General features: G+C 49.0%; 1 protein-coding gene across 1 annotated transcript; it reads right to left on the bottom strand.

Annotated features, from left to right (window-relative positions):
• Positions 1-7,321: 7,321 nt before the first annotated feature.
• On the bottom strand, positions 7,322-7,732 carry LOC129515352 (60S ribosomal protein L34-like). Its single transcript, XM_055334218.1, has one exon. The coding sequence runs from the start codon at positions 7,725-7,727 to the stop codon at positions 7,374-7,376; it is 354 nt and encodes a 117-aa protein (XP_055190193.1). The 5' UTR covers positions 7,728-7,732; the 3' UTR covers positions 7,322-7,373.
• Between the last annotated feature and the right edge of the window lie 4,777 nt (positions 7,733-12,509).

Here is a 12,509-nt window from a genome sequence, read left to right as displayed (position 1 = left end):
AATCTACTTCTTTTCTCCTCCACTAATTTTTTTTTTTTTAAGATTTTCTTTATGGGGGAGGCGGCAAAAGGAGAGAGAGAATATTCACGCAGACTCCACGTTTAGCAAGGAGCCAGACGTGGGTTTCAGGCTCTCAACCCTGAGATCATGATCTGAGCCGAAAACAAGGGTTGGGCTGTGGGGTACCTGGGTGGCTCAGTCAGTTAAGCAACTGGCTTCAGCTCAGGTCAGGATCCCAGGGTTCTGGGATCAAGCCCCACATTGGGCTTCCGGCTCAGCAGAGAGCTTGCTTCTCCCTCTCCATCTGCTGCTCTTCTTGCTTGTGCTCTCTCTCTGTGTCAAATAGAATCGTTTAAAAAAATAAAAAGAGGGATCCCTGGGTGGCGCAGCGGTTTAGCGCCTGCCTTTGGCCCAGGGCGCGATCCTGGAGACCCGGGATCGAGTCCCACATCGGGCTCCCGGTGCATGGAGCCTGCTTCTCCCTCTGCCTGTGTCTCTCCCTCCTCTCTCTCTGTGTGACTATCATAAATAAATAAAAATTTTAAAAAAAAGATTAAAAAAATAAAAAGAGTTGGATCTTAATTGATCCACCCAAGGTCCCTCCAGTAATATTTTTTAACCTAAAACAATTTATTGATCTTCCATACATGTACTTTTCTTCACATCCATGCAGAATACGTGTTAGAGAAAGAGAACAGAACTGAATACTTCTTTCCTAACTGCCCTTTGGAAAAGATGTAACTTGATTGAAAATCCACCTTGTGGGTAACCATGTAAGATTCTGGGGGGGTTTGACTAACTCATTGTAGGATATGTATTTCTCTAAATTTTAAGCTGGAAGTTTGCTTCCATTTTATGATAACTGGCTGGAATTTTTTTCCACTTAAAATTAATTCAGGAACAACAAAAAAAGATTAATTGAGGAAGCACCACCAAAAAGGCTTTGTTCTTTTTTTTTTTTTTTTTTTTTAAGGTATTTTCAGTCATGGACCAGAGGCACTGACACCTCAGAGACCATCATTACTCTCCACGACTTCCATCAATTTTCCAGTTCTCACCCATTATTTCTTTTGATCCTATTGACATAGACAAAAAAAAAAATTTCAGCTAAGGATCCAGAGATGATGCGGAAGGAAAAGTCAGGCTGACAAATTGAAGGGGTTAAGTGCGGCTCTTACAGCCTTGCAGTGTTGTGGCAAGAAGGGACAGGGAGCAGGAGGGAAGTATGACCCCCTCCCACCCCATTCAGGAACATTTCCTGAGAGAGGTGGAGTTTTAAAGACGTGGTGCTAATTCAGAAACACGTAATGCCAGCTTTTTCCTGCCTCCCTTTATCTGTCCAACCGCGAAACGAAATGAATTTTGCCATGCTAAAGACCACGTAGCTGGAGAGTGGCAGACCCAATTCATAAGTGTGGCTCAGCCACCTGCTTCCCTCTCCCAGACTCTCAGGGCAAGGGAATTTAAATTCTGTCGAGGCTCACCTCGAAAATGGGGAAATCGTTGGGTCTGTAGGGCTTTCCCCCACCTCTTGTCTCAGCCTCTCCCTGCTCCTCAGTAAATGCAGTGTGATGCATGTCACTGATTGAAAATGTCTAGAAATCAGACTCCAAAAAAATAAATAAATAAAAATAAAATAAATAATAAATAAATAAATAAAAATAAATAAATAAATAAAATAAAATAAAATAAAATAAAAATAAAAAAAAAAGAAATCAGACTCCAGTGGGAGAGCCCTGGAGTGAAGGGAGATAAGGGGTTCCTCCCACGAAGAAGAATCCGGCGACAAGGTTGCACAGAGCGCAGAGAGCTCTGGTTAGCTTTTGTTCGGATCTGCCTCCCTTCCCACAGTGTGTACACTTGTTTTCTTCCTGCCTGCCTGCCTGCCACCCCAGCCTTCTCCCTCATCCTTCTTTTTCTCTCTATGCTTACTTTCCTTTTCCCTTTTAACTCTGCCAGTGGCCCCCTGGAGAATTTACTAAGAGATTGTGGTCCTCAAGCCCGAGAAAATTTCCTAGCAAAAAATATAGTCTGGGGAGTGCCTGGCTGGTTTAGTCAGAGGAACGTGTAACTCTCCATCTCAGGGTTGTGAGTTCAAGCCCCACATTGGGGGTAATGTTTACTTCAAAAAAAAAAAAAGAATTAAGCTATGCTTCATAAAAAATATATATAAGTTTTAAGCATTAAGCTGGTGCTGAGCACTGCACTGGATACTTCAGGAGATGCAAAGATGACCCAAGATCAGTTTTCTCTCCTGAGAAGTTTTCTTTTTTCTTTTTTTTTTTTTAAGATTTTATTTATTTATTCAAGAGAGACAGAGACAGAGAGAGAGAGAGAGAGAGAGAGAGAGAGAGAGGCAGAGACACAGGCAGAGGGAGAAGCAGGCTCCATGCAGGGAGCCTGATGTGGGATTGGATCCTGAATCTCCAGGATCACGACCTGGGCTGAAGGCAGCACTAAACCGCTGATCCACCTGGGCTGCCCTGAGAAGTTTTCTAAAAGATGAAGGGCTAAAACCCACTCTGACATGGGAGAGGGTGTTAGTTAAATATTTAGTTAAATATCGGTGAGGACGGTGCTGGGGGAAGGGAAAGAGGGGAGAGGATCCTCTGGTTCCACAGAGCGCATAAGGCCTTGGAGGAGAGCAGAGGGGGTTTGGGATATTCCTGCTCCCCTGCCTTGAGCAGCTCTGACTTCAGGTCTCAGCTCCAGTGTCACCTGCTCTGCTTGGTGAACCCCACCGTCTCCATCATGACCAGCACTGACCCTGCTTGTGGCGTTCACCATGCTCACCTCCAGTTTCTTCTTCTGTCTTTTCCATCTGTCAGACTGAGGCCTTGAGAGGAGAGCCTACGTCGCAGTCCCCATCACAGCCCAGCTCCCAGGACAGTCCCTCACCAGGAGCTGCTCAGTAAGTGCTCAAGTGGCTAGATCAGCGAGGCCAAGAGGGGCACCCAGCACAGCTCAGAGGTGCAGATGGGAGGTGCAGGGGTGCCCAAAGCTTGAGCCTGCCCCCTTCGCCTCCTATCGCTTCATCCCCTCTGGCCTGTCACCTCTCCATCCAGCCAGTCAACATGTTCAGTCTCACCCATCCTAAGAAAAGTTTCCTCTTCAACCATCAGCCTATCCTATCCTTCACTTTATTTTTTAAAAAGATTTTATTTATTTATTCATGAGAGACACAGAGAGAGGCAGAGACACAGGCAGAGGGAGAAGCAGGCTCCCTGCAGGGAGCCCGATGCAGGACTCGATGCCAGGACTCCAGGATCACACCGTGAGCCAAAGACAGACGCCCAACCACTGAGCCACCCAGGCACCCCTGTCTTTCCCTTTAGTATCAAACTTCAAAAAATAATGTTTTTTCTTTGCTGCTTCCACTCAGCTCCCTCTCACTCTCCAGTCTCTAGAATCTGTCTGCTGTCCCCACGGGTGGCTCCCTCAGGCATCATCCCACCCACCCTCCCCTAGTCCTCCTCAAGCCCAGCTTAGACCTCCCGCTTCAGGTAAACATCCCCTGGCCTCCAAAGCAGGCTCGGATGTCCCTTCTCTGTCCCTTCCCCAAAATGCTGGCCTCCCTTGGCTTCTGTGATTTTCCCTCTCTGTTTTTGGTCTCTTTCTGGGCTTCTGTTTCACCAGCTCAGAAGAATAGGTCCTATCCTTGCCTTGGGCTTTTCTCCCTGGATTATGATTCCTCAATGAACTCCCCATGAGGGGCCTTATTCTCTCCAAGACTTTGTTCACTATCCAAATGTTAAAGCCCCAAACTTTTATTTCTTTTTTTTAAAAAAAAGATTTAATTTATTCATAGAGACAGAGAGGGAGGGGCAGGCTCCATACAGGAAGCCTGACGTGGGACTCGATCCCGGGTCTCCAGGATCACACCCCAGGCTGCAGGCGGCGCTAAACTGCTGTGCCACCGGGGCTGCCCCAAACTTTTATCTCTGACCCAGAATTCTCCCCTGACCTCTGGATCCCTATCTCCAATTTCCTAAAGGGTTTCTCCTCCTGGATGTCCTCATAACCCCTCCATCTCGGAACATACAACTTGAACTCATTACCTATACCTGCCACCTGAACCAAATCCTCCTTCCCACCTGCAGTCGGAAGCATCACCTGGGCACCTCTGTCATCTCTAGCAATGCCTTCCTTCTCATCCTCCAACACAACTGGTCACCATGATCTGTGTCTAATCTCCAGAATATCTCACACCCATCCCCTCTTCATGGCTGTCCCCAAGGCTCTCACTGTCTCTCACCAGGACTCTTGCAGTGGTCTTCTGCTTTCTTTCCCCAGATCCAGGCATCCCAGCCCATCTCCACAAGGAAGCTTTCAGAAACACGCACTTGACGGTGTCACTCGTCTGTTTTAGAGTGTTCAACAACTGATTTCTTGGCTGCTTCCAAGATAAAGTCCAAACTCTAACCTGGCAGACCTGTGAAGGGCAAAGTTTAAAGACCGTATCACCCTTTGGTGTTCCCCGTTTTCATTAGTGACCCTTTCCAGTCTGGCCCCTTTTCTGCCTGACCTCCAGCCTCACGGACACATCCAGCACTGCCACCTTTGGTTAATGTGGCTCTCTCCACCTGGAATGTCATGGAATTCCTTGAAGGCACTGTGTTGGTCCTCTTTGCACAAACTGGTGTCTCCTACCTAGCCTTGTGCCTGCCACATAACAGGGACCTAGTAAAATACTGAATGAAGAGCTCTCAGTTCTCAGATGTCACTACTTCACTGCTGCTCCTGACCACTTCCCATGTTCCATCCCAAAGAGATGTGATTGTTTCTTCGGGCTTTATTCACTTAGTATTTCATGAGTTCCTGCTCCGTCCCAGGCACTGTGCTAAGAGGGGGGGGATACAAGAAAATTCATTCAAGGGCAATAGACTGTCAAGTAAACAATTCTAACCCCGAGAGAAGTGCTAAGATGGGGTAAGCTGTCACATACCTTTCCTGTAGAGAATTTAATATGAAAAGCCAAAATATGACCATCATGCTAATTGGTGAGCATGGTGTCTGGGCAGAGTTGGAGGAGGGGGAGGAGTTGCATGAATCAAATGTTCCATAATATCTCACTCCATTCAGGCTACTATAACAATGTACCATGGACAGCGTAGCTTCTAAACCACAGGATTATTATTTCTCGCAGTTCTGAAGGCTGGGAAGCCCAAGAACAAGGCACCGGTATGGTTGAATTCTGGTGAGAGCCTCCCTCTTGGTTCATAGCTGACAGCTCTCTCTCTCTCTCTCTCTCTGCGTCCTCACATGGTGGAAGGAGTGAGAAAACTCTGTGGAGTTGCTTTTACATGGGCACTAATCCCATCCTGGAAGGTTCCAGCCTCACTCACTTAAGTGTTTTCAAAGGCCCCACATCCTAATACTATCATCTTTAGGGATTAAGATTTGCAATATGCATTGAGGAGGGAGGGGTGCCAACATTTGGACCATAGCATGAGATGACTCCTGTGCTGGCTGCACCTGCAGGAGGCACGGGAGTCCCTTCCTCCCCCCCCCCCCACCAACAACATAGGCCCCTTCACTCCCAGCATCTTCTTCATCTAGTCCCCTCAGCCTGTCCTACCCACCGTCTCCCTCCTGCTGAGACATTCCCCTTAGCTGCCTGAGAACAATCTCCCAGGTTCTAGCCAAACCCTGCCACCTTACCCTAGTTCTGTATGGAACAGAGGAAGAAGAAGACTGTGCACCCGTTCATAGCCTCTATGATGTCCCATTTTCCTTACTGCCAACAGGTTTGGTTGGATGGATGGTCATGCTTTCACCCCTTCAGACCCCGCGCTTCGTGGCGACTGACCATCCTCTAGAGCCTCACGTCAGAGAATCCCAGGGTTAGAGGCGCTTCAGAGTAGCGTGGATCAACCACTCTGTGTGCGTGACTCTCCTCCCTGATCCCAACCGTTCGCTCGTCCAGCTGGTGTTCCAGTACTTCCACTGCAGGGAACCCCGACCTCCGCAGTGACCCACTTCCCCTCTAACTTTCCAAGTCTGTGTTCCCAGAGCCCTTCCCAGCCCTGCCCTGTGTAGGACTTGGTACGACCCCATTCCCGGCCTCTCCGGGCAGCCCTTCCGGGAGCCTCCTCTCCTGCCTCCCCAGGGGCCTCCCCGCCAAGCTGCTCACACCCTCCTTTCGCTCACCCCTCCCGCCCATGATGGGACTGCAAGCAGCCTCCCCATCTCGCCCCCTGCCCTTGCTCTAAATAGGAGGAGCAGTCACTGTACTGGCCAGACTGGGTGGAACAAGGGCTTTGTCTTTCAAGCTCTTGACCCAAAGAGAAAATCAATCCTAAGTATCATACAAGGAAGAACGCAAAAACATTGCACATAAGGTTTGAAAGTAGGCTGCTGGTTGCCTCACTGCTCCAAACTCCCTGCCACCCACTCTACCCACCACACATCCCGATGTAACTACGAAGGCAGACGGTACGCCTAAAAATGTTATCTCGGTAGAGATGCAAGGGCTACTGCTAGAAATCCATATTTTCAGAAGTTTTATGTGAGCTCACTGACATTAAGGATGGGGCCAGCTGCATGCATGCATCCCCCAGATGTGCCCAGCTCCATGCATGCATCCCCCAAATGTGTCCGGTCTCAGCCTCCCAGGATAGCCGAGCCAGCGCTGCTCTGAGCCAGCCCTCAACGAAGGAATAAGGAGGTGTGGTCTGTGGTCCTGCCCTGTCCTCCCTGGACCTTGTCTCCCATTGTCCTGAGTGCCTCCTCCTCTCACTTTTGAGGACCAAACCCCTCTGACTCTGCGTAGCTCTCTTTGGCACGTCTCCGAAGCTCTCACTGGTCAAGGGCCTCCCAAAGGGCAGGAACTCTGTTCTTTTCACCCTGTACCCCTGCACTCCCCCTTGAAAAAGTGCTCTTCAGAAAACATTGCGAGGCACTTACGTTCCATTATGAACTCATGTCAGTACCTTATCTTCCCAGGGATATTTGCATCTTAGGTCTTATTTCTTTTTTAAATTTTAAAAAAATTTTAAATATTTTACTTATTTATTTGAGAGAAAAAGAGGACACACACAGCAGGGAGAGCAGCAGAGGGAAAGGAAGAAGCAGACTCCCCGCTGAGCAGGGAGCCTGATGGATGCAGGGCTGGATCCCAGGACCCTGAGATCCTGACCTGAGCTGAAGGCAGGTGCTTAACCGACTGAGCCACCCACAGGTGCTGCGTAAGTCTTATTTCTAATTATGGTCTCCAGTTAAAGGGATTTTGGAAGTGAACGTGATTGGTAAAATGTGCAGTGGGAAGAACCTTCCTTCTGCCGCTTCTGTGTTGTCACCTATAGGTGGGGGGGTATGTGGATTTTTTTTCAAGCTTTTTGATTTTTATCACTCAAAAAAAAATCCTCATTTTTTTATTTAGCTTTCTGACTCTGTGCTTGTGCCTTCAACACTTTCACAACGATTTTCTGCTCCTCAATAAGGAAAGCACGCTTGATCCTGTCACGAACACACTTGGCACACATGGAACCACCGTAGGCCCTGCTGCCGTGTTTTTTCGTTTTAGACAATTTCATAAGGACTTTAGGTCTCACCGCACGAACTCCTCGAAGTCGGCCAGGACACACGCCACATGCAGACTTTGGCGCTTTCCCAACCTTCTTGGTATAAAGGTAAACGATTCTATTGCCAGGAGTTCGGGACAGCCTAGTTTCGTTAGAGGCTGTATTGTAGGACAGCCTACGACAGTATGTCAAACGCTGAACCATTCTGAACGCCACTCAGCCGGGGGGTGCCAGGTTTCCAGCTCTGGTATCTATGAGTCGCTGATTTGTCTGGTGTTAGTAAAACCTCCTTGTATTAGTTATCTTTCTCCAGAGAAACACGACCAGTAGGATGTATATAGAGAGGAAGACTTGTTACAAGGAACTGGCCCCCACCACTGCAGAGACTGACTATTCCCACCATGTGCAGGTGGAATCGGTGAGCTAGAGATGGAGAGAGCCAGCGGGTGGTTCCAGCCCAAGTCTGAGGGCCTGAGAACCAGAACCGTGGTATGGCTCCAGTCTGGAGGCCAGCAGACTCAGGGACCAGGAAAAGCCGATATTTTAGTTTGGGTCCAAAGGTAGGAAAATACTGATGTCCCAAATATGATGCAGTCCAGAAGAAGAACTCTGTTCTGCTCAGATGAAGGCCAGTTCTTTTGTTCTGTTCAGGCCTTCAACTGATTGGACAGGGCCCACCCACATTTACTTTACTCGGTCTTCAAATTTAAATGCTAATCTCATCCAAAAACACCCTCACAAACACACCCAGAATAATGTTTGACCAAGCACCTGGGTATCCCAAGGCCTCACCAAATTGACACATAAAATTAATTGTGGAAGTAGATAATGGTCACCCAAGAGCCCTGGCCCTGGTTGTGATAAGAGACATCAGATGGGAAAGTTTTTTGACCTTTTGGACATGAAGGCAGGGCCATCCTTGGTATTTAACTCCACCTTTCCCCTGACCCTCCATCTGTCACCACCACAACTTCTTTCCACTTCCACTTCACGACTTTTTATTTTTTAAGTAAACTCTACGCCCAGTATGGGGCTCAAACTCATGACCAAAAAGTCACATGTTCTCCTGACCAGGTGCCAGCCAGGTGCCCCTTTTATTCTTTTTTCCCACTAAGAAGTTCTTAAAAGCATTTTAAGAAAAATATTGTTCATGAAATCCCTAGACTTAATAAGTTAAGTGAAATACTTCTTTCTGTAGCATACTGCAACAAAAACCACAAATTCATTCAAAATTGTGGAAAGTTCGTCACCACTCACACAGTGTTACTAAGTTGACTCTAAAGATCAATGGGGGTCCCTGCGTGGCTCAGTCAGGTGTCTGCCTTCAGCTCAGGTCATGATCCTAGGGTCCTGGGATGGAGCCCCACGTCCGGCTCCCTGCTCAATGGGGAGTCTGCTTCTCCCTCTACCCCTTTACCCTGCTCGTGTTCTCTCTTTCACACACACTCTCTCAAATAAATAAAAGCTTTAAAAAAAAAAAAGGTTGGGGCACCTAGGTGGCTCAGTGGTTGAGTGTCTTCCTTCAGCTCAGGTCATGATCCCTGGGGTCCTGGGATCGGGAGTCCCACATCGGACTCCCCCACAGGGAGCCTGCTTCTCCCTCTGCCTATGTCTCTGCTTCTCTCTGTGTCTCTCAGGAATAAATAAAAATTTTAAAAATGAATAAAGACCAACAGAAAGTGCAACAATAAACCACATGATCCATAGAGCCAGAACACAGCCTTGGTCTTCAGCCTGGCCTCTTGCTATACCCAGCAGAAGCAAGAGTAAGGTGAGGTTGTCCACTTGCTTAAAAGTAAGATGGTTTTCATTTGCCAATTCATTTTGTTTGTTCAGTTATTCATTTAATCAAGCAAGCAAATGTATTGAGCTCCTACTGTGTGGTACCCATCTAGATTTGGGGTGACACAACAAGGCAATAAGACACAGCCTTCTACCTGGAAGAACGTGGTAGGTAACAGATCCCTACTTTGACTTCAGCTCTCATCTAACTCCACTTCTCCTGGGAAGCCTCTCTGATCCCCAGCACCAGGCCTCCTCCCGGACAGGGCTAGGACCCCACCGTGACTCCCTTGGCCCTGTCCCCTCCACACAGCACTGTCACACACACTGTGATTGCCTCTGCATGTCTCTCCGAGCCTCTCACTGGTCGGGGACCTCCAACGGTAGGGACTGCTCCTATCTCTCACCCTGCCACAGCCCTGGCCCATGCTAGTTGCTTAATAGATGTTAGTAGAAGGAATTAGCAGGTGAATATGTCACATAAGCTTTTGTCCAGCGTGCATGAGTGCCATAGGAGTAGTGTGCAATGGGAAGCCAGAGGAGGAAGTGATCAAGCTCCGGGGACCAGGAAAGGAGATGTTTAACGCTGAGGGTTGGAGAAGCAGTACAATTTCGGTAGCAGAGAAGAGGCTTTCCATGAAGAGAGGGTAGCGGGGCAAGGGGACTCAGGCTGCAAGGAGCCAAGGTTGGCTGAGCAGTGGGAAGAAGCTCACTGCAGCGGAGCAGGTTTGAGAGGCTGGGGCAGTCATGAAGGGGGTGAAGAGGTGGACGGGGCCACCCGTGAAGGAGCTTCCCTGCCACGTGCAGGTGAGTCACCCAAGGCTGCTGTGTCCCTCAGGTGTGGGCAGTGGTCCAGTGCACTGGGATCAATTCAGGCTGCAGTGGAAGAGAGGGGGGTGGGCGTGGTTAATGTCTCAGTCCCCCAGGGAGGTGACGGGACAGTGGCGGTGAGGTGAGCAATGAGGCAGTCGACATGAGGCATAGTACGGATGCAGAATCAAGAAGACTCCGTGGTTTTATGACTACTGCGTGAAGACCGAGCGACGGTATATATAAGTGATTAAAATGCTCATGTATTTCAGGTGTTCATTGGGCCAACACCATATTGAACATGTTTCAAAGAAGGAAATGATCTTTGTCGTTTTTTGAAAAACGTTCTCCTGGGGCGCCTGGGTGGCTCAGCAGGTTAAGCATCTGCCTTCAGCTCGGGTCATGATCCCAGCGTCCCGAGATTGAGCCCCGCATCGGGCTCCCTGCTCAGCAGGGGTCCTGCTTCTCCCTATTCCTCTGTCTCCCTCTCTCCCTCCCTCTGCCTTCCTCTCCCCCTGCCTGTGCACACTTTCTCTCTCTCTTTCTCTCTGAAATAAATAAATACAATCTTAAAAAAAAAAAACCACATTCTCCTGGTGGTGCTTTCTCCGCCTCCCCTTTACACTCCTGTGTCTGGCTGGTAGTTGTCAGGCTGTTCGTACTGTTAGAAGTAACTTTTGCCCGAACCTGTCTCATTTTCCCATAGGGAAATTGGAGAACTCGGAGAGCAAGGAGCACACTTCATACACCTTCAGGTCCCCCCGCCTTCATTGTATACACTGTGGTGCCTTCTCCTTCCCAGGTGTATCTGTCAGGTAACAGGCATGGTTAATTAGCTGGCTGGTTGGTGCATATCAGGAGGTGATAAGACTGATCAAAAGTCCTCCACATTAAAAATAATAATAATAATAACCTTTTTATTTTGAAATACTATTAGATTTACAGGAAAGCTTCAGGGATAGTGCAAAGGCTTCTTGTATACGCCTCACTTCCACCTTTTGCAATCAGTGATAGTACAACAAAACTGGCCCTGAATCAGTGTGCCCTTGGACAAGTCACCCCCTCTCAGTAGGCTTCTGCTGCTGCTGAAAGAGGGCTAACAGTGCCTGCCCCCAACACTGTCCCCATGTCACTGGAATAAAGTCGCTGGGATGAGGCCAGCCCGTGGGGTGGCCCGTGGGTCTGGCCTGCTGCCTCCCCAAGACCCAGGGCTCCTGGCAGCCAGAGGGCAGCGCCCAGTGTGCCTCCTCACAGCCCCATCCCAGCTGCCATCATGCTTTTCATCAGCACAGACCCAGGGCTAACATAGACTCCAGTACATGGGAAGGTAGACAAACACTATTTGATGAAAAGGAGGAGAGAACGTTACCTGGGGACCGTAAAGTGCTCAGTGGTTTATGGGGGAGAGGGGGCACCAGGCACAGAAGGATGGAGAAGTCACATGCAGGTAAGGGGCAGACTGGGGTCAAGTGACCCGGTCACCAGGGCATGCCAAGCTGCCTCCCAATGTGTGCAGAGGTCCAGTGACAGTGTTGGGTGTCAGAAGGTCCCTGCCTCCAACAGGCCTCCAGCCAGTGTTGATAAGACTGGCCAGGTTGCTGTAATCAAATAGGACCCTGGAAACCAAGGGGTTTTTCCCCAACAGCACAAGAAGTAACCCGAGATCCAAGCTGCCCACCAGCTAATCCCCCCTCTACACCTCCTGCTCCCCATCCCACTGTAACTGGCCCTGCAACCACAGGCAACCCAGGCCAGAGAGAAGACCCGAGAAGATACAAAGGATGGAGCACCCCTCAGGAATCCCCCTTAGCCCCCCTTTTCCCCATTCCTAGGCTCAGACCATGGGCTAGGACCCAGGGCTCTATCTGTCTCTGGAAGATGGGCAGGGCCCTGCATGATGGGGCCAGAGCAGGCTGCAGAATAGTCCGACCCTTCCTCTCTCCGCCACAGAAAAATCTTATTTTTCTCTCCTCTAAACTCTCTAGTTTCTGCTCTGCATTTTCCACTCCTACCCTGCCTCATACATATCTGTACATTTGGTTCACTTAAATCCTCTCACATTCAGCGGTCTTTAAGGGCACGAGCCAGGCTGCAGTTGTCTGAGACGTCATGTGGAGAGGACTCAGGAATGTTAGTTGTGAGATCTTTGAGGCCACTTGCATCTCCTCCTACACTCCAGAGTCCCCTTTCTTCCCTTCTCTCCTCCCCTGTCTTAGCAAATTGGTGGTGTTTCCAAGAGGAATGTAGTTTAAAAACTGAGGAGATACCAGTACAAGGCCCCAGTGTCTGTGAGTTGATGTAGCTGGTCCCAAATATTGAAAGCTTGTGCTAAAAGAGCCCCGTCGAGCCCCAACTTCCTCCTCCCTGTCTCCTCCCGTGTACTCTAAAACAGCT

This window comes from Nyctereutes procyonoides, unplaced genomic scaffold (genome assembly GCF_905146905.1).
Source record: "Nyctereutes procyonoides isolate TBG_1078 unplaced genomic scaffold, NYPRO_anot_genome, whole genome shotgun sequence".
Lineage (NCBI taxonomy): Eukaryota > Metazoa > Chordata > Mammalia > Carnivora > Canidae > Nyctereutes > Nyctereutes procyonoides.
Note: the sequence above shows the minus strand (reverse complement) of the source record. Positions and strands in the feature narration are given on the sequence as shown.

Bases quoted from the DNA above. Each gene is read 5' to 3' on its own strand.
- LOC129515352 (XM_055334218.1), bottom strand. From the start codon at position 7,727: ATGGTTCAGCGTTTGACATACTGTCGTAGGCTGTCCTACAATACAGCC.